Source organism: Sturnus vulgaris, chromosome 1 (genome assembly GCF_052056855.1).
Source record: "Sturnus vulgaris isolate bStuVul1 chromosome 1, bStuVul1.hap1, whole genome shotgun sequence".
In the NCBI taxonomy this organism is placed as follows: domain Eukaryota; kingdom Metazoa; phylum Chordata; class Aves; order Passeriformes; family Sturnidae; genus Sturnus; species Sturnus vulgaris.
This window is the reverse complement of record NC_142243.1, coordinates 117,799,539-117,825,838: the sequence shown is the minus strand read 5'-3', so window position 1 is coordinate 117,825,838 and position 26,300 is coordinate 117,799,539. Positions and strand designations below refer to the sequence as shown.

The 26,300-nt window shown below is 39.5% G+C and overlaps 1 protein-coding gene across 1 annotated transcript in view; it reads right to left on the bottom strand.

Annotated features, from left to right (window-relative positions):
- RP1 (RP1 axonemal microtubule associated) overlaps positions 1-26,300 on the bottom strand; it is a 171,517-nt gene that overhangs the window by 78,692 nt on the left and 66,525 nt on the right. Inside the window, exons 26-31 of the mRNA XM_014881614.2 lie at positions 17,805-17,959; positions 17,095-17,173; positions 14,239-14,320; positions 12,113-12,168; positions 11,926-11,958; positions 566-735 (exon numbers count right to left, since the gene is read on the bottom strand). Coding sequence (XP_014737100.2) covers positions 566-735; positions 11,926-11,958; positions 12,113-12,168; positions 14,239-14,320; positions 17,095-17,173; positions 17,805-17,959 — 575 coding nt within the window. The remainder of the gene's footprint in view (positions 1-565; positions 736-11,925; positions 11,959-12,112; positions 12,169-14,238; positions 14,321-17,094; positions 17,174-17,804; positions 17,960-26,300) is intronic.

Here is a 26,300-nt window from a genome sequence, read left to right as displayed (position 1 = left end):
TATATAAGCTATTGCTTCAGAGTTCACCACTCTTTGATATGCATGAATTCATTCTCCAGTGATTTGCGATTATCCAGAAAAATCCTCTGCCTGCTGGCCTGAGAGACAGAACGATCCTGTGGAGAGTGGATACTACTTTACAGAGATGGAAATGAAGGAAAGAAAAGCCCACTTATGTCCCCTGGGAAGGCTGCTCAATCCTTCATCTTCTGCTTTCACAAATAATTGTATATTGCCTTTTGTATGAACTTCAACTCAGGAATCTTTAGGGAATTATAAAAAATGCAAGATGAGCCATAGATTACACAAAAGAGTCCGTGGAGCTGGCTGTAGTAGAACAGGACTAGCAGTAGGAGATGACCCAAGACCTATAGTTATGTCATTCCACCTTTGTAAATAATTACATCATTTTTTACCAGACATATCAACTGTATCTATATAATGCTAGTTGAGTATACACACATATATACATATCTGTATACCTATATATCTGTATATATCTATGCATATCCTAGAGGGCAATGTCATGATAAGTTCTTTATAGTACTGTATATTTCTGACTTACAATGAATTCATCAGTTGCTCTGGGGAGAAAACACACATATCCTGGGGTTTGTGGAGAAAGCAGAAGCTCATCACTTTTGCCCTTTGAGCCATAAATCACAAGGGTCCTTCTACACTCCTGTGGCTCTGGGGAATCTCCATCCGTTTTAACCTGCACTCTCCACCGTTGTGCTAAAACAGGAAAAAACATTTTCAGCATCAATCTACCAATTAAACACTTTTAGGATCAATGGTAGAGAGCAAAGGATGCCTTTGCTACTACCACAACAAAGAATTATAGATTACCATGAGTTTACATCCCATTTATTATAAATAAATAATTCATAATTAATAAAAAAGTCTCTAGAAAATAAGTATAACTCAGACTTGATAAACACAAGACAATTTTCGGGTATGAAAGCAAAAATTAATACCTAGGGAGCAGAAAAAATAAACTTTTCCCCTAGGATTTTGTTTTGGGTTTTTTTTTTTTATTTTTTGTAACAAAATAGTTACTTTAATTACAGTAATTATTTTAATAAATTTCAGTTCTTAGAATGTTCTTATGTAACATGAAAAGAATATTAACATTTTGGAAGGCTTGTGTGTGATACATTTGTAAGACCTGCTGGCTAATACATAGCTAGCTAAACAATGAAACTTCAACTTCTTTTTCTTAGATTTTTCTAACTTAATTTGTCATGCCCAGTCTGCTCATTTATCAGATCAGATCACTCTTTAGGGTTGAATACAAAATTCAGGAAATTTTGAAGACATGTTTGCACTGATCTCACCTCACCTCATGGCTTGAGCCTTTTTGGTAAGTCACTTGTACTTATAACTGCGTTAGAAATCCAGTATGCACCTGGGAAGCTGTTCCAGGTGAGGGGAAAATGCAGTGCCTTAGATGGACAGTATAGTTTAGCAAGCTACTTTAGTGCTTGAAGGTGAATCATCCTCTGAATTCAAAGGAATTATTTGTTGAAAAGCCTCTTGATTTTGCATGGCAAGAGGAACTCATGAGTGGAAGCAAATTAAAAGCTTTTTTTTAGACTGTGGCCAATACTGTGATAATGCAATAATTTGCTAATGGGACTAATATAAAAGAAAACTATTTTGTGATGGTGTGTAAGCCCACAATACAATGTATTGATAAAATGAATTTTAGAATAATTTAATTCAGAAATAAATCAGATGTGACTTTTTCTTACAGAACTGTGTGCTTTTTTTCCTACCTTTTGCTTTCCTATGCCTGTTTAAAGATGGAGACTAGATGAAAACCTGATCTGGTTTCCTTGATTTATAATTTTCCTCTTTTTTCTTATTGGTTTTTTTAGCTAATCCTGTTTTTCCTCTTGTTGTAGAGCCTGTTTCTGCGTTACATCTGACTCTTCTGGGCTCAGCTAGAAAACAGCAGGCAAATACTCATCTCACAGCCAGTCTTCTGAGTAACACACTAGCTGAAAGGATCCTTCCATCTGAACTCTTTTTTTTAAGGTCATTTCCAGCAATGAGTCAGATGCAGTGTGTGGAAGATCCACACTTTGCCTAATGAGGAACTTTTGCTGTTTGATATATGTGCCAGCTTTGAATTTTATCTCCTTGTGCCAGGTTGGCATGTGGTACTCTTCAGGGTGTCGCACTTGGTGAAGTCAAGCATTGTTTGAGCTTTTGCTGTTCCTGAGCACTCCAAGGGTTTATGAGGAGCTTCAAATTTTTACAAAGACTCCCAACATAGCCCTGAATCTCTTATCCTGTCCAACCATGCCCTGTTTTGAAGGGTGTCCCAGGAACACAGCAGAGAGGAAATTAAAATAATTTTGCAGTTCTGTATTTCCCAAGTGAAGCTTTTTTTTTTTTTTTCTCTTTGTAATATCCCTCTGCTCCAGGAGAGAGCAAGCCCCAATTTAAGAGAAATCACAGATGCATAACTGCCTATTCCCTCCTCAAAGAGGCAACATGTTCAGAGAAGGTATTTCGGGCAAGGTTATTTATTTTAATTAATATCCATGATTGTATTTTTAATTATTATTTCAGTAGGAAGGCTAAGACCACAGTTGGGAGTTTTCCAGGGAATAAATCAATGGTTACAGATCTTAGTATCTGTGATTCTTTATTCTCCTACACTTACTTTTAATGCTTCTACAGTTTGATAAGTGAACTAACACAGACTGCCTGCATTCACTCTCAGTTCAACAAATTCATTTAACCTGCTCATGCCAGAAGAATCAAAAAATCCTTTGTCTAATATTCTATTCACATAGACATCTACTTGGCCAGGATGGCTACACGAGACAGAAGACTGATGCCAAGTATTTTTTGTGTTCAGTGATTTCTATATCTCTTCAAGAGCGAAGTGGTGGAAATGAGATAGCTGGGCTTCAATAGATCATTTTCTGTGTTTCATAGGTGCGGCCGTATTAAAAAAGACTTTCCCCTGATATCACTGACCTGTGTTAACTTCCTTTCGGAGTGATTTGTGTGTTAGTGTGTTGTTTACTTTTACAGCTTACTTGTAAAGCTAAAGCCATTTACTTTGAGACACCAATGTAGGAAGCACTAAAGTTAACAGTGGAGGAAAAAACAGAATTCTGTGAAAATAAGTCTCAGAATTCTCTCTTTGGTGATGTAACCAAGAATATGATTCACATTACAGAGATTTATCCAGAGATATGTTAGAATTAGGGATCATTTCTTGACTTTCAAAAATTAAATTGGATCAGTCATAACAATTTCCTGCCAGAAATTCTTTTAACCACTGTCTGGAACCTGAAAGTTTCTCTGATAAAACTGTGAAAATCAAACCTGCAATTACTTCTGTCACATAAAAATCTGGGCATCGCAAAACCTGAAGTCAACATTTCATAATATATTTCATAAAGCTGAAAAAGGAAGGTTTATTTTGTGGGGCTTTAAAAATATGAGCCATTTATGTATTTTTAAAAAATTTCCAGAATTGTTTTTACAATACACTATATCAGCGGTTTTTCATTCTGGTGTTTTTCTGGTCTTAAGACCTAGAATGACATTCACACTTTGCAAGACGTAGGAGTTGGTTGCTTATTTCCTTGAAGATTGTAGAAATTTGTGTTGCCTTGAGGCAGAGCATTCTGCTTAATTCTTTTTCTTAGGGATTTCCGCCTCCATCTGGCAATGGAAACACACTGTTATTGCTTTTAAAAAGCAGGCCCCTTCCGTTTTAAATTTGGGAATCCTGTGATTATTCTTACTCCATTATCAAACACTTGCAAGGTAGTGAATAACTCCAAAACAAAATTAGTCATGGCAGAATTTACTGAATATTTTCTCTTTTCCTTATGAATTTTCTATATGCCTTAATACCAAAAACCTTGCACAACAGAAGAAGAGTCAACCGAGAAATATTTATTAACCAAACACTGCTGCCGGGCCACACTTTATTTACCACCCACAAAAACCCACAAAACCTCAGGATACCCTACAGGCATCACATTACAGGAAACCAGCTCCTTTTAGCTGACTGCAGCGAGGATATCATTGGAACATACTGTGTCTTTTCTCCTTACCTTGAGAGAAAATTCTTTCCTATGTGCTATTAGGATACATCGTCTATTTTGATGCAAAAAAAAGGGAAAATAAATAGAGAAAATAGAAGGAAAAAGTAGTAAAATATCACTACCATGTAGGAAACTTTTAGAGAGTAACATAAAATCCCATTCAAATCGACTTCAAATCCCTCAAATCAACTTCATTTGAGAGCTGAGAGCACCTATCTGCCTTCTCCACCAGGGCAATACACTTTCTCTATCTTGCATCAAATATACGAGGAGTCAGAGGCATACAAATAAATCTATTCCTATGCCTGATTTGCCAGAGCCTCTCTGTAATGTACAAATGTACAAAGGTTACTGAGAAAACTTGATATGGGCAGACTGCATTTTGGCAGAATCCATAGCCAGCAGCAGCAGCCACAGGGATCTGGGATTTATGCTTCATTAGAGCTGGCATAACACCAGCCTGGCTGAAAAAGGATAAAGTGCCCTCAAGTAACTTACCTAACAATAATGACTTTCAAAGTTTCCTCTTTGGCTAGGTGGTTGAGCAGTTTACTAGCCTCATCCAAAGTGAATGAGATTTTTGACCTTCTGAGTAACTTATAAAGTAATTTGTTTTGTAACCAGTGATTTAAACCTGACTTAAGGACATTGATTGTAGAGAGCCTGGTGCAGGAATAGCTGGAAGAAAAAGGCCATAGTCAGATCAACTTAGTAAAGCTAGCAAAGTGGGCCTCAGTCTCACGGATACAGTGTCCTTGAGATAAGGAAGACACGCAGAATTGAGAAAAACATGAATGCCGAAGTGCTTAGCTAAGTCGCACAGCTAGACCAATGATGAGCTCAGATTTTGCACTATGCATGAGCTAATTAAGCACTGTATTTAATCGCCACTCTGCGTATCAATAAACGAGACTTTGCTGATGACCGAATTGGTGTCCGCGTCTCCCTTCTCCGACATTTGGTGAACCCCGACGTGCCTCCGTCGCTGAAAAGGAAACGGTTTCAGAAAACGGGGGAGAACGCGCCACGGTCGGTGAAGTAGAGTTGGGGCCTGCCGCAACCGGGTCGGTGTCAAACGACGTAGGGAAGACACCCCCAGGAGCCATAAAGGTGGTCCTGGGCCATACGTGCTGCCGAAGCCGGAGAGTTGCAACAGCGCTGACGACGAAAAATGGACAGGCAAGCAGCATATGATTTATTTATAGCACATATAGATAAGTTAGGGTTAAAAGAGATTAATCCCAGGAAGGATATACCGGGGTTGTTAGTCTGGGGTTATGCTAAAGGTTTATTCTCTAATCCTCACACCGTGCATGATTTAAATGAGTGGCGTAAGTTAGGGGATGCACTGTGGGAGGCGGTATTACAGGATGATAAAACAGCAAAAAAGCTGGGAAAGATCTGGCGGGTAGTTCATAATGCGCTGCTAAAGCAGCAAGCAGAGAGAAGGGCGGCTCGGGAGGCAGTAGAGGCATATAAAAGGAATGCTCAGTATGGCGATAATGAGCCCCGAGCACCCAGCACGACCAGAGTAGAAATACCTATCTCTGGGGAGGCCGCAGGAATGACAGACATGGCTAGCTGCGCTTGGCCCTCGGCACCCCCCTTAGAAGAGCTTGAGGAGGATTCCGCCGCGGCGGCGGAGACAATTGCAGAAGGCGGAGTAACCCCGCCTTCCGACAGCGAAGGGCCCCAGACCGGCGGCGAAAAATCCCCTTGCCAGTCTGAGCCTACCGCCCCTAAGCCCACCGTGGAGCCAGCTCCGGTCCCTAGGGCGGAAAGCGACCTGTGGGAGGAGATGGCAAGACGGCGGGGGGAGGCGTGGAGTATGCTAGCCAGACACGGCTTGGAGATTGGGGACGAAAGCGCTGTTGACGCAGCGAAAACCTGGGTTTTCCCCGTCACGTATACACAGGGAATAAACCAGCAGGGACAAGCCGTCCAAGTAGGAGCATACTCGCCTCCCGACTGGAAGCTGCTAGCCCAGCTAAGACAGACAGTGAGTCAGTTTGGTTTCCGGAGTGAGCCAGCTAAGCAGATGCTAGATTTCTTGTTCGATACATACCTGCTGTTGCCAAATGATATGAGAAGTATAGTGAAACTGATTTTCACGCAACATCAGCAGTTGCTATTTAACGCCCACTGGCAAGCCCTTGTTCAGGAGTCAGTTGCAACACAGAGGGGCCCGGGAGATCCGTTAGCTGGAATTACCATAGACAAACTAATGGGGTTAAGACAATACCGCAGGACAAAGGCTCAAATGATTTCGGGACCCGACAAAGTTAGGGAAGCCATGCGTCTAGTAAGGAATGCCATCAATCAAGTCAAAGATAGCTCAGGCATACCCATGTATATGGGGATAAAACAGGGAAGAAATAAATCCTTTAGGGACTTTGTAGATAAGGCTGCTGCTGCTATTGAAAAGGCAGGAGTCCCAGAGTATATGAGAGGGGCGCAGGTTTTCTTAGTTAATGCACTAAAAGAATTAGGCTTAGGGCTGCAGAAACAAGCCGAGTCCACACAGTCACAGGTGTTAGCCGCTCTTGCTCCGCTCTGTGCTTCCACGGTGGCCCCAGCCACATCGAACGACCACCGGCCTCCCTCGGCGCGCGGCTACAGATGCGGGTGGATGCGGCGCGGCCCGACGGGTGCCGCCGATCAGCCCCCGGCGGCCGCCGCCATATTGGCCCCAGTCACAAGTAGCCGCCGTGACACCAGCGCCATCTCCTGTCTACAACCAGCCACAACAGGGAGCCTGGGACTCGACCTAACAGCCGCAGTAAAAACATCTTTGATGACAGCTCGCTCCGTCAAAGTCCCAACTGGAGTTTATGGCCCAATAAATATCAAAGGACAAGCTCATGGAGGACTAATAGTGGGACGCTCGTCGAGCTCCATTGTAGGACTGTTTGTGCTACCAGGTGTCATCGATGCAGACTACACGGGAGAAATACAAATAATGGTTTATACTCCTTTTCCTCCTCTGACAATTGAGGCAGGTCAGCGTATTGCTCAATTTATTCCACTTCCACAGTTGAGCCGGGGTGTTCAACCACAAAGACAAACCCCACGTGGAGACCAAGGATTCGGATCATCAGGTATTGCTATGCTCACAATGGACCTCCATACTAGACCCAAAAAGAAGGTGAAACTAACCTATGCAGGAGAGACAATAGAAATAATGGGACTCCTAGACACTGGGGCAGATACCAGCATTGTCTCACCAGAAAAATGGCCCCACAACTGGCCATCAGTGCAAACTACGGATACCGTCACAGGCGTCGGAGGATTCACCCTCGCTAGAAAAACACCTCCAGTAAGGGTCACTATAGATGGGCAAGATTTGGTGACTGTGTTGTCCGTAGTTGCGTTACCACCATGGGTACATTGCTTGATTGGAAGGGACATTTTGGCTCAGATGGAGGTCGTTTTATCCAACGAGCACCCTTTGGGGTAATTGCCATTGCTTGGACTTTCCCAATCCCAATCACCTGGACTACCAATGAACCGGTAATGGTTAAGCAATGGCCTCTAAAAAGGGAAAGTCTAATACAAGCACATCAACTCGTAAAAGATCAATTCCAACAAGGACATTTAAAACTCTCAACAAGCCCATGGAACACGCCAATTTTTGTGATCAAAAAGAAGTCAGGAAAATATCGTCTTCTACATGATTTAAGGGCAGTAAATAATCAGATGGAGGCAATGGGGGCATTACAGCCAGGCCTCCCCAACCCAGCAATGCTCCCACAGCATTGGCCTCTTCTAATCATTGATCTAAAGGACTGCTTCTTCACTATTGCCTTACACCCTCAAGATACTAAAAGATTTGCGTTCACCCTACCAGCAATAAACAGAGAAGAACCTGATAAACGGTATGAATGGACTGTTCTTCCACAAGGAATGAAAAACTCGCCTACCCTGTGCCAACTGTATGTTGATGCCGCATTACAACCATTGAGGATACAGTGGCCCAACACAATTATTTATCATTATATGGATGATATCCTCTTTGCTCAAGAATCAGCATTTACAGACACTCAGATGCAGGAAATTCAAAGCACCCTAGCAAAGGCATCCCTCATAATAGCTCAAGAAAAAATACAGCGATCCACACCATGGAGGTACTTGGGGTGGTCTATCACAGACCAAATCGTACGGCCGCAGAAGCTCCAGCTTACAACAAAAATCACCACTCTAAATGAGGCACAGCGACTGCTAGGAGATCTGCAATGGCTCAAGCCGATTGTTGGGATACCCAACTCCTTGCTAGACTCCCTCAGGCCACTACTTAAAGGAACTGACCCAACCGCACCCGTAACCGTGACCCCACAACAACATGAAGCCCTCAAGGGTATTATACGCTGCATCGATGAGGGGTTTGTCTCTCGCCGAGATATCTCCTCGCCCATCGATCTTACCATCTGGAGTACTGCCAACCACCTACTCGGTGCACTCACACAGCTACAAAAGAAAACGCGGGAGACACGGGTACTAGAATGGATAACCCCACCTTTTTGGGACACTATAACAGCGCTGCCCGTGAGACGCTAAGGCAGCCACCACCGAATTGGGCTGATTGGATTGAGAGCCACGTCCACCAAGAAGAACAGCCTCTCAGCAGCCGTCCTTGTTGTGCGTGTGGGGGGTCATGGTGTGAAGCCTGGGTAGCCCTAAAGTGCGGGGGCTGTGGGGACTGCTCGTGGGTGGAACAGAGAACAGTGTTTAATTTGTGGTGCTGGAGGTGTCAAAGTGACGACCTAAGAAATTCAAATTGGGGTCGGGCCCTAGAAAAAGAAGCAGGAGTGCCATATGCCCAGGTACGAAACCTATACGAGACACCAGAACAGCTCCTGTTAGCTTGGGCCCGGTGGGAACTTACCAACTGGATTAAGAGGCAGCACATCTATGCAAATTCGCACATTATCGCTGCAAGGTGCAGACATAAAGTCCCACACCTGCCTTGGCCTCGGGTAGGACCAGTTAAACCCGGTACAGACCCAGAGGAGGTATTAAATCAAAGTATAGAAGAGGTAAAACAACTGCAGATAACAGGGAGCAATACAGGGCGTAAAAAGAATAGGCCGCCAAAGAAATCAAAATGATGATCATTACACTGCTTATGCTTGCTAACTTTGCTCACACAAAATCTTTTCCAATGCAGCACGCGCCTCGGGAAAATGTATAGGTAACATTCACTAACATAACAAGACAAGAATCAATCTGCTTAAGTCTAGGAGGAGTACAAAATCCTTTTAAAACCTGCCTAGTAAGGTTGCCAGTATGGTTGCAAGAAGTTCAAGGGAATGTGCTGCATGAATTTATCTAACCACTCTGAGTCCATCCACAAAAAGATACAAAACACGCAGCAGAAATTACACAACCTAAAAGAAAAAGATGGTTGGGGCATTGACGAGTGGTTAAAAAGCCTAGGTCTTAGGGGATGGATTCAAACCGTTATTAAGTATGCTATTATGGTGTTAGATATATTCTTGTGCTTAGCTTTATTGCTACCTTGCTTGATAACTTGCTTACAAAATTTTATTCAAAAGACTGTCAGCAAAGCTTGACATACCACTCTTCTAGCTCAAAAAGAAAACGGGGGAAGTGTAGAGAGCCTGGTGCAGGAATAGCTGGAAGAAAAAGGCCATAGTCAGATCAACTTAGTAAAGCTAGCAAAGTGGGCCTCAGTCTCACGGATACAGTGTCCTTGAGATAAGGAAGACACGCAGAATTGAGAAAAACATGAATGCCGAAGTGCTTAGCTAAGTCGCACAGCTAGACCAATGATGAGCTCAGATTTTGCACTATGCATGAGCTAATTAAGCACTGTATTTAATCGCCACTCTGCGTATCAATAAACGAGACTTTGCTGATGACCGAATTGGTGTCCGCGTCTCCCTTCTCCGACAATTGATCTTACCCTGAAAATCAGCAAACATTGAATTATGCCAATCAGCTTGTTATGACCTTCCCTGAAGCCCATTTGCAGAGTGTAACTCATATAGAATATTACCACGAGTGTCTAAAACATTGCCTCCCTAACATCAGAACTTCCACTTGCCTCTTATTCAGTAAATATATGTTACATGGAAAGTTTTCACCTCCACTCTGAAGGGAGTGCTTATCACTATTCTACCATGGAAAATCTTCACTGCTACAGGTGCTGGGTGAATCTAAGGGAATTAGATTTTCTCCCAGGACTCTGCATCTCTGGAATGTTCTCTTTCTAGCTTTGACATTGTCACTGAGTCATGATAGAATGACACAGAGTAGACTACAGGTTATCTTTCCAAACCTCTTGGGTTTGAGCTCCTACAAAGCTCAGTCATGCAAGGTCTATGAGATCACTGATATGACAACACAAATTAAACTGTGAAAAATCAGTCCTGATCATCACCTTTTTCACAAAAGGCATAAAAGTCCAATCTCTAATCTATTTCAGTTCCTCACTAGAATGAGCCCATGGGTAAAACAAAGATGGCTGAAGAGCAGCTCAAGCTAAGCTGTCATAGCTAACTGACAGATAACTTCCTAAGTATGTTCTTCTCTTTTATACCCGCTTTTTTCAGAAGTTTTGGTCTCAATGGTCTCTGGGTCCTCCTGGGCATCTTGACAGAGTGGCATTTCAAAAGCTGGTTAAGAATAAGCCCCTCCTTTCTCCTCATAATCAACATACTGAGTCTGATCACTCTTGACGCTCACAGGCAATGAGCAGCCTGTGCATCTGTGCCTGCTTACTATAACATAACGGGGAATGAAAATGTGCTGGTAAAAAATTTTGAACTGGTAGTAAAATACAGTCTATTTTCTGAACATAAGGTGAAACAGATATTATGGTTGTCTCTCAGAATTGTGCACTTAGCAGAATGCAGAACCCAATTCCAAGTGAGAATCAACTTTCTCTGTGAGAATCAACTTTCTCTGTGAGAAAGTCTTTACTTACCCAAGTTCATTATTCTCCTCTTGTCAAAGTTATGTTTTATGGAATAATAAAGCTGTTGGCTAAACTGTTTGATTGAATGCAAGTGATCCAATTTTCACTGAAACTGGAACTAGATTGAGACACTAGGACTCATCCTACAGAAAGCAAGTCACTGCTTTAAGAGGCAAATGGAAACCCTACTTTTTTTAGTTTAGTTGCTCCCATAAAATTCCCAGACACAGTGGCACAGAATATCCATTTATAGTTAAACATCCATAAAAAATACTTGTGTCAGTCTGTTACTCTTTTCTGATTAGGAAGAAACACGGAGATGGTAATTAGTGCATTATAGGGATGACACTGTCTTTGTAGATATAAAAACAGAAATCTGGGCGGGGAGTTTTTTATTAATGTCTTTTTATTAATTCAAGCAGATTTAACCAACTGAAGGCACATACTATATTTAGCTTCACTGGAGAATTTAGAGTTTAAGCTTGCATTATTTCTGGTTACTTTGGAATTTGGACCTGAAAATGTTCCCACTGACACTTCACAACATATTTTTTAACTTGCTGATGTTTGCTAGGGGACCTGTCCCCAAGTATTAAATGACAGTGACATTGGGGTAAACAAACCAACACTTGAATCTTTTCTCAAAGGAATTTCTGGCTGACTTCAGGACAGAATAGTAGAAATAGAAGAAAACCCGAAATAGTTTATGTTTTTTCTCAATTGCTTATAAAGGTCTAGTCCTTCCTGTAGACTACTGCCAGCCAATTTGTCATTTTCTCTCACAGCTGATATATAAGAAAACACACATACAAATGAGGTCACTTGCTCACATATTTCTCGCAATACTGATTTAAATTCAAACAGGGAAAACGATGGTATAGAAAACAATGGTTGGAAAACAACTCTTACCTTTAAGGAATGTCTTCATTAAACTGCCATATTCTAAAATATGAACAAGAAAAATAATTGTGAGCTAGCTTTATTATCACTTTTTTCTTAAGTTATGGTCTTAATCTGGAAGAGTTCTTCAGTAATAGCTAGGTATTAAGTATACACTAGTAGTGCTACAGCAAATTTTATTTAACAAAATACTTACTGTTGGCAGTTAGCTCCCTCTCTGTTTTCCCATCATCTTGATATTCAGCTAACCATCTTTCATTGCAAAAACAAAAATAATAAGATTAATAAAAACTCTTAGTATAGAATATATCAACTGACCATTGTCTTTTGTCTCCAACAGTATTTTTATATACCATTTATCAAGTTACAACTTGAAACTACTTCCAAGATCAAATTTTCTTTTATATCTTCAGCGCAGTTGGCCTTATTCATATAAGAATTGGGTTCAATTTGCTCCAGGTAAAGAAGAATTTTCAGGGTAGCCATATGAAATGAGGTAGTACTATACAGAGTACATTATATGAAATACTAATTATTTATTTGTTCAGAGACTCAATTGTACATGTGAGAGTGTTATTAAAACCTGCACTGGTTAGTCATAGTCATTGTACTTAAAATTATATATACAACCTGCAGGCCTGGATTTTACAGATCTTCAGCAACAAACTGAACTTCTGTTCTTTACTTTTCTTTTATACTGATAAATTTAGGGAGGTTTTCTGTAATATCATTTCACTGCAAACACACATTCATACTTTCATTCAGTTGAATCCCCTTGTTCACATTATATTTCCCAATCTTCAAAAACCTCACTTATTTAAAAATAAATAAATACGTGCTCACTATCAGCTTCTATTTTATTGACTCCAAGTTGTTGTAGTTGCTTAAACCCAAGAACCCATAACACATTTCATTTATTGTATGTAACAAAACTCTAAGAATAAATCTCTTATGCATGAAGTCTAAACTCCGTTGTATTTCAACTCTTGTTGCAATAAACAACTTGATTAACTTTTGAGACCTATCTCCTCATTCTGTCCTAAGAAACAAAAGATCACTGGCAGTTTCTAAAAGTAGAAAGGAATTTTTTGACAGAAACTGGACACAGCCTCACCAGTGGTGAATACAGGGTGCAATCACTGTCTTGGTCCTGCTGGCCACACTATTGCTGATCCAAGCCAGGTTGCCATTGGCCTTCTTGGCCATCTGGGCACACACTGGCTTGTGCTCAGCTGACTGTTGACCAGAGCTCCCAGCTCCTTTTGCAGCAGAGAGCTTTCCAACCACTCATCCCCAAGTCTGTAGCCCTGCATGGGGCTGCTGTGACCCACATGCCTCTCCCTTCAGTACCCTTGTGTGGATCACATCCAGCCCATTAGGCTTGTGTATGTCTACGTGTGCAGCAGGCCACTGACTATTTCTGCTTGGATGGTGGGGTTCCTTCTGCTTCCCACTCCTTTCTTCTAGCTCAGGGGGCTGCCTATGAGCTGGTATTCCTGTTGAAGACTGAGGGGAAGAAGGCATAAAATGGGTCAGCCTTTCCTTCATCCAGTGGGTATCTTCCCTACTCTGCTACCTCACCAACTGTTTCTGGAGGTTCTCTTTCATGGGCTCCAGGAACCTCCTAAAGTCCTCCTCTGCTGTATCATATTTGTAGTCCCTCACAGGAACAACAGCTGGAAATTGTGAGACTTCTTCCAGCTGCTCATATCACATTTTGTCTGCCTCTTCCTCCTGCTTGGCTGGTCTGTAACAGACCTAGACCCTTCTACAATGACATCGGCCTTGTTGGCCTTCCCCTGATTCTTACCCATAAACATCCAACTCTATCATCACCATCTAGACAATCAAAATACTCCTTAACATACAGGGCTACCCCACCTCCTCTCCTTCCTTGCCTCTCCCTGCTGAAGGGTTTACAGTCATCCATGGCAGCACTGCAGCTATGCAAGTCATCCCACCATGTTTCCATGATGTCATTTCTGATCATTACTCACAATACTTCTTTAAAAATTGAGAACTGAAAGTTTATTTAATTTCACATGGTTTCTGTATAATTTAGATTAAAAAATACCAAAACTAATGCACCTTTCCTCTAATGCATCATTTTGTTTGGGGCTTTTCTGCATTAGGCTATGACTCCCTTTCATGCCAATATAGGAACCTTTTCATTGTCTTGAGCTGTAAAATTTTGCATCACTTGTGTGTTGAAAACTCTGGGGCATTGCTCAAACATCTCGGTTGTGTGCACATATCTGCTCTAAAATTTTTTCATTACATTGCTGGCAGGCAACAAATTCTTTTTCTCCATGAATGACATACCTATTACAAGGAAATACAACCTCCTGAGCTTCCTCTCCTTCTTTATGTTTGATGACAATCTTATCCAGGAACCATCCACTACCTGTGTTGAAATGACAAAAGTTTATCATGTGAAATCATACTTTTTAAAAAATAATTAATTAAATTTTAAGAAAAAAAGCCCAGATTATCTTTTTCTAGCAGAAACACAGATCATACTGAGACAGATCTCATCTAAATAAATAAGATATATTAACAGAATGAAAGCTTTATTATTTTTTGTCTCTCATAAAAGATGCAATTCTTCTCTGCCTTATGTTGTTTTAATTTTAAGAGGAGTAGGTTTTTTCCCTTGGAGACAAATACATGCATACATCTCTGAACTGTCAACACCATTCATATCCCAACCTATATCTTTTGATTCCCTGTAATCAGGCATCAGGATGTTGAGACAAATCTGTTTATGTCAGTAATCAAGATTTGTGTGAAAGCTGGAAATTTTGGTCCTCTGTGAGTGAATTTCCTATTGTGTATATAAAAATATTAATTAACAAATCTTTAAAATTTATGCTCTCATGTGCAAATGGAGTGGGGCTACAGACTTAGAGGGGTTTTGTATGCTTTTTAACTGGCAAAACTGGGGATCCAAGGATCCAGAGCCAGAAACCAGAAAGACTGACTGCCTAAAGTCAGCTACTAGAGGCTTTATACATCCATCCTGTACATACTTCTTATGTTTGACACTGATGGACTGTTCAGATCAGCTGCAGATGGTCACAGGGAAAGGCCACTTGTACTGTTTGTGTATGTTGTGAGTTCCTGTCTGTGTTGGTCAGCCATGTGCACACATACGTGTGTTTCATAAATGTGTTTGTGTGTGTGTTGACAGGGAGCACACACTCAGCCTTGCTGCTATGAGACCAGCAGGCATGGGGCTGTGCAGTCTCACTTCTGCTGGACTGCTGAATTCATCTTTTCTCTAGCTGCAGTAAGCACAGGCACATCCATGCTGATCTTTTAGATCACTTCCAATGACCATCTTAGTGAGAGGTCTGGTTGTCCTGTCTCAAATATCTTGTTCTCACTGCACCAGCACCGCTCACAACTTCTCATATTGCTTACGAGGTTTTGCCCGACTCACACCATTACCTATTGCAGCAAAAAAGCATGTGGGATGTATTGGTCAGAAGCAAATAATCGTTCTATTTATCCTTATGCTTTGCCTCCCTGGCTGCATCTCAGTCTGGAAGTCCCTAGAAGGCAGCAGTTTCTGTCACATAGGGAGGGCATCTGCAGGCAGTGCATGGAGCAAACCCTGTTATTTAGGACAAAAGTCCTTTACTTTCCTCATTCACAGTGGCTGTGGGAGTAGATCTGTGTCTTGCAGCCTAGGACCCTCAAAAGAAAACATGTTCTAGGATCCTTCCAAGACAGGCTCCAAATCAAGACTAAAGATCTTCCTGCCCTGTCACTCAGGCAAATGATGAGAAAAAAGGGTACTCCACTTCTAAAGGAACCCTCCTTCTCAACCCCCAAAAGGTTGAGTCTCTCCTGAGTCACCATCATTTTCCAGCTCCCAACCCTTTAGTCTCCTCAGGCCAGGCTTATGTGGGGCTAGTTTTGGATACAGTTCAAAAGACATCTGTGAGATCTGTCTGTGCTGAGTACGGTGAAAAACCTTCTGAATTACCAAGGCATATATTTTGTTACAGGTAGAACTCAATCAATTGTCCTATTTAGACAGTCCTTCAAACCCACAGATTTGAGCTCCAATGTCAAAGAACATCTTGAGATAGCAGAATTGGGTTATAGATTGGTAGTGTTGATCCTGCTAATCTGTGCTGTCTATTAAAGGAGATCTGAGGGAATAGAGCATGGTATGGTGCTGTGGGGAATGGAGGGAAGGAGGGCTCCACCACGGTGCCTTTTGTGTGATGTCTTGGGTTACAACAATGTGAAACAATGTGTGCTGAAGGCAATAGAGCAAACTCTATGGAGCTACAGATATAGGAAACAAGATTACACACCATCCCAAGGCTACTCTGTTATGGCTATTTCTGTAATAACCTGCTCAGAGCCTTAGGCAGTGTACACAGCAAGACGGGTGTTGCTTGGGGCCATTTCTGAACAGAGTAGGGTAAAAGGGCTTTTCTAATCTGTTATCACTGGAGCCCTGAACTGCCTAAAAATCCTTCTCTTCACTTAGCTTCTTCCTAGATATTAATCTGCAAGCACATTTGCAGAATTTACATTTTTGTTGCTATTAAATGCTAGCTTTCTCTTCATTTACATCATTCCATGGATGCATACTTCTTCAAGGGCCTGTACCCAAACCTCATCTCATTACCAAATTCTTTCTTTTTTCCTGAAAAACCTACAAGCTGAATTCAATGTCACTCACCGGAACAGCTCCACATTGACTTTCACAGATCAAATATATAATCAAATCTTCTACAATTGCCCAAAGCAGCAAGGACATTGTATTATAGCTACTCAAATTTTGTCAGGTAGCAAAACAGCAGCTAAATATCTTTAATTCCTTCCTGGATAGTTTTCACTGTTTGTCTAGTGAAAGATTGTCTTACCAGTGTGAGCCACACTTTTGAGAGTTTTCTACATGCAAATAAATAATGCTTTCTTGTAAATAATCATGAAAATAAAGAGTGGAATAACAGTATATGGTGTTAAACTCATGCCCTTTTTTCTGTCCATTACCACAGTTTTTCATCATCCCATCACAGTGATCAAGCTGCAGGAAGACTTTTTATCACTGCAAGACCTTCTGTCACATTTTCTATGAAGGATGCAACATAAACAAGTGCACTGGGTTTAAAAAGGACTTGAAAACAGACTGGTCTCTAGGAAATTAAATCCTACCTGGACCAGCTCCATCATGGCTAATCAGAACTTTCTCCAAGTCTCCCAGTGAGACAGCCTTTATGCAGAAAATATCCATCTGTGGAACCATACAAGGAAAATGATAAAGGTCTTAAACATAGCTATTGCTTTGACTGTAACAGTATAGCAAAGTTTTTTTCCACTCTTCTTTCTTTTTTTTTTTATTTTTCCAAATGAATATAGTTGTTTTATATTCATCCAGGTCAAAGAGTGAGGATCCTTTAAAACTTTCTTAGGTGAATAAAACCTGAAAATTACTCCACAGAGACAACACCGATATCTTTAGCATGACACAATGATCAATTACTTGGTTGTGTCTGTATTATATTTTCTAGCCCTATCTGCCTCACCAAGATTGGAAAACATACTTAGGAATATAGATTTAGAACTTGATTCTAAAATTCACAGTGATTTGTTCAGGACAACAAAAATGTTATTGTTACCATTTTATCTCTGTGCAATACAAATAATCAAAATACAATAACCTAATATCTAAAGCTCTCATTAAATGGTTGATCAAGCAGATAAAAATTATCTATATGATGCAATTATGTAAGCAATTTTGAATAAGGAAAATGGTCCATACTTGAAAAAATCTTGTAAATAAAAAGATTTGCATTTATTGATGAAACAGTTTTCTAGCCATAATTTATTCTTATTTATCAGAAGCAGCATTGTTTTTGCTTCACCTGTCCATGTCGAAACTTAACATTATTATTCTTAGATCTATGGAGCTTCCTTTTGCCAGCATCTCCTCTTGTCCCAATGAGGTTGATATAAACGTTGGAATCCGTTTCAGCACCAAGTTTAGCACCTGTGTATACATGGACCTCATACACCACCACTAGAAGAAGAAAAAACATGAGGTTATCCTTGCAGCTTGCACAAGATTCTAAAGATTCCTCATCAAAATTTTGCCAGAAAACTCTACTGATTTTCTAGTTTGCAAGTAGCAACAGCTATCCATGAATTTTTTGTCACTTTTAGGTTCAAATCTTTTTCTCTTCACAAAAATATGAAAGCACTAAGCTTAAAAAATCCACATTATGCTGAGCACTGCTATGCATTACTAATTCACAAAGTCTTTCTTTGCAATTTGTCTGGAGACCACCTAACTGTATTGAGTCATCATCTGAAATAAGAGCTACATTGTACTACCTAGGCATTTTCAACCTCCAGATTTATGCAAAACAATTATCTGGGTTGCTAACCTTCATTTCATCTTAAAAGAGGAATAAAAAACACAAATCCAAGGGGTTTTAGATTTTCACCCCACATACTAAGGTGGGCAAGCAGAAGAACAGCTCCCACACCTATAAAAAATGAACAGTCATCTTGCTTTTGAAGGTTTCTACATCTGTCAGTAGTGACTGAATAGGACTTCCAAAAACAGGTCTCAGTTAAAACATATTTACAACTTTTTAATGCCTCTCCTTATAGTCTAGACCAAAGTCTTATACACAAAAAATATATACATCTTCAAAGAATTCTGAAATATAATTTAGAATTACTGTATTCAGATGTTCTATGCCACATTAATACTATTTTTATAACTATCCAGATGTGCAAATTTATTTTTAAAAAATTCTTTGCAGTGGTCATACACTATTATGTTTCATTTCAGTTTTTCTCTCTGCAACTTTAAAGAAAAAGAATTCCTATTTACATTTTAATGGCAATTTTTCCATGCAGGGTTTCTATTCTAATCACAGCTGGCCATTTCTGCTGCTATGTAGTAGATCACAGGGAAGATTACTGCTTCATTTATGTGTAATTTTAACAGTTCTTGGGAGTGAAGAAAGGTAATAGAAGTCCTAAGAAACACAATTAGTTCCTTTTAAGAAGGAACAAAAATGAAAACAGAATATAACAAAATGCTTGAAACTCTGCAAAAACTAGTTAAAATACTATTACCCTTAAAACACCAAATAGATACTAGAATCTGAAATTTCCATAATTTTTTATTCACTGGTTCCCAAGTCAGTTTATAAAACTCAAACATCATGTTGTCCACCATCACTGAAAAACAACAGCTCCTGATTCCCAGAGGAGAAGCTAGACAAGTAGTAAAATAATACTTGAGGGAGAAAAATAGCCCCACATGTATTAAAACATAGGAGAAAAGTTGATGGATAGATGGATAGACTCTATGCTTAACCAAATTAGGTTATTTCTTTTAATCTGCATAAAATTATCCTAAAACATCATGTGTCCAACTCTTTATCACTATTACAACTGGGACTCTAAATAGGAGTGGTGTTCCATCAGCAATTATATTATTTTCTGTAATTGTAAGCATTCATTGCAGCTCTCACACCCATGCATCCAATGTACCAACACCACCCATGACATATAATTGATCTCCATAACACACACATATTTTCAAAATTTTGGAAGAGCCTTATAAAAATTAGTTTCAAGGTTTTTAGCTTGATGTGTGCTAAAATAAATTGTAGATATGAACAGCAAGTCGCAAAGATAAATTGACCTGATAATTAGCATAATTGAGCTATATATCCAAATTACATTTTATATCATAACTGCTAATATAATCATAGCTGGCCAAAGGGTAGAGGATAGGGGGTGGCAACAAACTGTGACAGAAAATGTTCAGAGAAGCAGAGAGCCACACTGATCATGAAGGGGCAAAATCTTTACAAGTGTGGGAGAAGAGTGGTTACATTTCCAAAAAAAAGGGGGAAAATTATAATAATCTGTGAAGAGAAATTTTAATAACACATAGCTGTACTACCCATGAAGCAAGATGCTGCAGGTAGTAAAAGAAGGAACATATTGACATGAAGTCTCCTCCACAGTTTTACACTCTTACTTACGTTCTTAGTTTTGAAAATGCAAAATATCTATGGGAGGAGAGGAAAAGGTATAGAGTGTTTATGTTAAGACTGTTTACATAGAAAGACTGTACTACTTACAAGTAATTTCCATGATTAAAAATAAAAAAAATTCAGTAACTATAAGTACAATTTTAAAGCATATTCAAAGCTTATTTTTAAGAAACCGTTTAAAAGTATATGTTTATGAAACCAAAATACCAAGTCTTTTCATGGAAGGACACACAAGAAGAGAACAAGAGGTAATTATAACACAGCACAAAGATATTAACAGATAAATAAATTACAGTACGTTTTATTGCACTGTGCATCTCTGTGGTAACCAGAGAGATGATAATGATCTAATCATTAAACAGAGCTTTCTTTTGCTTCCAGTCTAAATAAATCAGTCTGAAGTAGACAGCATGCACATCTTGAAATGTAAAAAACTGGAAAATATTTTCCATAGTTTCTTGTGTCTATACATCCCTCACCATCTGTAAAATGTTATGTCTGACATTTATTTAAGCTACACAATCTGCATTATTTATACAGGAACCTTAACAAAAAAGACCAGCTTGTGCTCTAATTTTTTCTACAAATATAGGCTATTACAATACAGGCTATTCTATTAGGATAATAAAAGAAATGTTTATACCCCTTAACTTGAGTATCTGTTACAATGCATTTTATAGGAATTACACAAAAAATGAAGCAAGGAAAATATCGTCCAAAACACACATGCTTAGTTAGAACATGGTGAGCATGGCCACTATGGTGAAACAACTGAACATTCAAATAAATATTCACTATATAGATTATGGACATTAATCCTTTCCTTTGCAAATAGAAACCTAGGCACAGACCAGCCTGAGAGGATTCAAATTTTTCAGATTTTACCAAGCAGTTCCTTTAGATTGCAGAGCACCTACAAAAGGTGCTAGTGCTAATGGCTCCTGAGCTAAAGATTGCTTAAAACTAAGAACAAGAGGTGCCACTCTGTAACAGATAAAACAAGGTACACCAATTGTTTGATGGGACAATGCAACCAAATCTGGAGAACAAACCTACCCATGGAACATACTGCTGAGACAAAAGGACTCACCATATGTGAAATTTTTCCATTTGTAGTTTTCTGTATATTGTTCCCAAAACGCAGTTTGTTGTGTAGAGAGTAAAGTAAAAGGATCCTAGAGGTGTTCACCCTCTGAGATTGTGGTTTCATTTCTTTTGAGTAACCAACCTATTCTAAGGCCCCTGCTGCAGGCCCATCTGCAATGGAGACCTCCTTCACTGTAGGAAGAAAAACCCATCCCAGAACTCTGAAAATTAGAACTGTATGACCTGATCCCCTATACTCTAGCAGTAATTTCCTTTTATGATATGAAGATTCAGTGAAACTACATCAGCTGTAAACTGGGGTGACAAGACACTCGGAGAGAGGTAAACCCTTAGGGAAAAAAAAAAAACCAAACAACCAAAAAGGAAAAAAAGTTGAAAATTATTTCATAAAACCAGCCACTCAACAGAAGTGAGGAAACAGTGTTTCAGCATTGAGAGGGACCTGTGAGACTCACATCTAGGCATCTGTCCAATGTGAAGCACATCAAAGTAATAGAAGAAATGTCCTGGAAAACACAGTAACTTTAATGAAGGATATAAGAGGATTAATTAACACAGAATAGCAGGGAAAAAAATCTCAGCTAGCACTCAGTAAAAAAGACAATAACCTTTCAGAAAATAAGTGATTGAAATCTTCAGATTGCTCACAGGGTAACCTTAGATAAATTCTAGAAACCAAACAGAAAAATCTTCAATAAGCATGCATGGATGAAACAGATGAAAAAGGGAACTAAAGTGTTTTAAGACAGAGGTGAGGAGTTTCTAAATGGCAGACTTTAAAGCAGTATAATAATTGCTAAAAAATTACAGAACTAAATATATTAAAAAAACTGTAGAGTCATATGAGCAGTCAAGTGTGCTAGTACCAAATTTCTAGTTGCTCAGTCTATAAAAATGCTATCTCTTGAGATACTATCATGAGGCTTCAGGAGCTTTTTAAATCCCGACTCCAGCTTCTAGGGTCTATTGATAAAATAAGAAATTAACTACCTTGGACAAAAGAGAGAGAGAGAGGAAGTTTTCCTGGTTATGAAAAAGAGGTAACTTAGGGGCATTCTAAGGGCAATAGAACGTGAGTTAGAGAACCCCTTTTTCCAGATTTCCCATTCTGGGCACCTGAATCAGGGTTTCCAGTACAGAAAATGGATACATTCCTGAGTCTTCACCGCTGAAGAGATATAGTCTGATCCCAGTTTGCAGGCACAGCATATAATTATCAATTCCTTTTGAAGAATTAATGTACAGAACTCAACGACTTATGACACTTGCCTTTGGAAAATTTAAATGTAAACAAGCACCTCCAGTTGCTTCACACTAAAGACTAAATTAATGTTTTGATATGTTTTGGGAGAAGAAAACAAACCTAATAGAATTAAAGAAGAATTTATCGTTGAGAATATGAAAATGAAATATTTCATGGCAGAAACAATAGTCTTTTTCTGTTGACTTGGTACTAACTGCTGTCCCACTGTCATCTCTTTTCAAAGTAATTCTACTGTAAGTACAGTCATTATTTGAGAATCTAGCTAAGAGCAAATTAATTTAAACAGCTGTCTGTGCCTAATGACACTGCTTTTCTTAGAACACCAGTGAATTCACTAGTTGGCTCTACTTCCTTCTTTCTGGTGTGCAGCATGGAGTGGTTTTAGAGCAAAGAACTAGGTTCTTTTTGGATGAAATTACGCCAGATAATACATTCCAGGAACACAACAACAACAATCTTAACACAAACTGGCGGTCAATCTGTGAGAACAGACTAGAACAAGCCTGGAGTAACTTCCCTCTAGACTCCCATAAAGAAGACACTGAACATTTAACTAAGTGGGATTTTAGCACTGAGTGCTTCACTGAGCAAATCCACTCCCACCAGGCTGCCAGTGTAAACAGACAAAATGACCAAAGAGCACAAAACCTGGAGAGATGTTAAATGACACACAACATTAAAATTGTCCAACTGTTTCTATTCAGTCCTCCTTTTATGCTGGCACCAAGATCCCAGAACAATATTGCACAGTATTGCTCCAGGTTCTGCCTTTTTTCCATCGGCCAAGCCCACTTGAATGAAATGGTTATTTTGGCTCAGTCTGTCAAACAGCAACGTTCAATCTCTGGTTTTGTCACTTGGTGCTTACTACCCAGCTTTCACAAAGGGTGTTTGGCATTTTTCCATGGCAGAAGGGTAAACATACAGGTTAGTGCAGTGTTAAGACTAAAAGAGAAATTCTTAATGGCTGATACAGGTTAAGAGGGACTATCTTCTTCAGAAGTGGAGCATATAGTAATTTAGAAGACACAAATACAAAAACAATATCAGGTTAGGACATTGCAGTTTGAATTTTAGTTTTCACTCTAATATCCACTAAATGATCTCTAATCTCCACTAGTACTATTTGGAGCAATAGTCTAAAAAAATATATTTTTTTCATGACATGCAAGAAAATTATCAGCTTTGAAAAAACATACTTGTTAATGAATTTTACAGAAAGGAAGCTTGACTATTTACTTATGTAGTTGGTGCCTCCTGAGTGATAAAACAGGGATAAAAATTTTGTTGAGATAATATGTTATTTCTATTTGCTTTGGTCATCTTTTGCACTATTTCAGTCAGTGGCTACCTTCTAACCTTTCTATATTTGCCTGCACACTTCTCCAAGTGAAAAAGCATACTAAATCTTCAGGGATGGAATTTTTCCTGTCTCAGTCTCAGTATTTGTCTTTTATTTCAATGCAGTTTCCTTTGAAGATGTGAACAAGAACAGGACACATTTACCCATTTATATCCTCATTTGACATTTATGTTCGCAGAAACATAGCAGTAAGAAAATTCAATACCTCTTGCATCAGGCAGCCCTTCAGAACAAAAGTTCAGCCATACCTGAAGACAACCCATGTTAGGGTCTGTGATAAAGGTCTGCACATGTAAAAAGGAATACAGGCAGGGGGCAGTCCAGGTAACACCCTGCTCTGGCTTCTCCCAGGCCCATCACAACAACCATCAGCCCATCCCCACAATCAGAGGTGCACAAGGTGGGAACCCACAGAGACTTAGGGAAAGGGAAAATTCTCCCAGCCCCTGCAGGACTGTCCCAGGAGTCTCTAGCCTAGGTGTAAAATCCACCATGATGAGACAATTTGGAGTATCTATCATATTTAAGAGGTTTGATGCCCAAGGGTGTCAGATGCAATTTTGGGCAGAGGAGAGAAACATTTTGTGATCGCAGAGGACTTATAAGGCATTTAGGAGAGGAACTAAAGGCAGAGAAATAGATGGATCTAGGTGACCTGGGGAGGAAGTGGTGTTAGAAAATAGATCTCCTCTGTTCTCTGTGTATATGCATGTGTGGGTAGGGAGTCTAAGTACCAGCAACTGGAGAGACTGAAGGGAATAAAACATGGAGAGACTGTCAGTGAGTGGAGTGAGTCCAGGGGTCGGAGTCCCACGTCTCTCAGTGCAAGACATGAGCAGCTGAGTGTTGGAGGGACCATGGGAGTCCTGCTCAGCTGCCAGAGACAGCCTGAGGTATGGATATCTTTAGGGGTGAGACCTGCTGGGGTGGACATGAGGGAAATGGCCTGTACCAGAAACTGGAGCAGGGCTGCAGCCTCAGGGGCTCATAAACTCATGTCCTCAAGCCAACAACTGGAGAGATTGGGATCCAGGGGCAGCTGCAGATTAGAGAGAGTGTGTGAGCCCAGCTGTTGGATGTCCTGTGTCATAAAGCTAAGTCAAAAGCATTCAAAGTCTTCTATCTTATTTTCATTGACTGATTTCTTTTAAGATTTACTCAGCTTAGGGCATGATCACTAATTTCTTATAATACCTATCACTTGGAAAATAATTGAATAACTTATTTTGTGCATCACAGTTTAACTAGGGGATGAAACCATATCAAAAGAGCAGCAAGTAAAAATTCCAATACTTGCAAAGTTTGGGAAAAAAAATGAAAAAAAAGGCACAGACTGCATAGAAGAATCACAGAAAACAAAACAAAAAAAAAGAAAAAACCCAAAAAACCAAACCAAAACAAAGGACTGGAGGAAACCTCCTCCAGGGATCACCCAGTTCAACATTATGCTGAATTCAGGGACAACTTCAAACACAGATCAGGGGAAGTTTTTTAGATCTCCAGGACTGGAAAAGGAAAAGAGAAGATGTAATAAGAAAGGGAAAAGGAGCCATGAACCCAGAAACTTTGGCAATGTGAAAAAATAAGAAAAGGAAAGACAAAGGTAAACATGCATTGGAGGGACAAGAAACCTGACTTAGGAAAGGAAAGGAAATTGAGACTGGTGTGATGAAGAGATTGAGAAAGAACTGAAATCAATACTTGGAATAGGAGACCAGATTACTGTCAATTTTTTGAAGTGGCTGAGGGACAGTCAGAAAAACTAAGAAGGGTTACCAAGGTGAGAAATTTGAATGGAAAAGAAGCAAGTTCAGAGAGGAAGGTAAGATTCAGGAAATAAATTTAGATCTTAAGATGAGATGCTAGGGAAAAAAAAGAGAGCCAAGAAGCTGAGGAGTTAAAAAACAGTTCCAAGGCTTTATGGACCTTCCAGGGTCCATATTGGTTGCATAGAAAACTTTAGCTGGGGAAAGAGAGAAAAAGAATAAGGAAAAATTACCATTTCTTCTAAGAGGGAAGCTGAGCAATGAGGTAAGTATTTAAGAACAGCAATTACAAGACCAATGTGCTTAGTTTACATTTGTTCACTTTGTTTAAAGTTTCCAGCGCATGACTTTAATACTTAAGCAAATCTAGTATCACCAGAAGATAAGAGATTAAATTGAAAGTACAGAATACAAACTCCTAAATCATATCAAATCCTCATTAAGTAATTACCAGCATGTAGTTTCTTCTGCTGGAGAAAGTGACTTGATGTGGTTTGCTCAGTACTTGTAAGCAATTAGCTTTCAAATGGGAAATGAAAATGGATAGTGTTTCATTTGCTTGTTCTTGAGAAAATAAATAGGAAATCCTTTGGACTCCTTGCTGAGTTTATATTGATGTTCAATTTAAATGTTCCTAAAATCAATAACTAATTAGTAAAACTTAAATTTTTGAGAAATTTCCAAGTTCTTTTGGAAATGTATCTTTTCTTACCTACTTGAAACATATATTTTTAATAAAGATAATGTTCCTTCAAATACAAGGAAATATGTCATAATACAATGATTAAAGGCTAAATAAATGTGTCATTTTAAAGATATTCCCAGCATTTGATAGAACT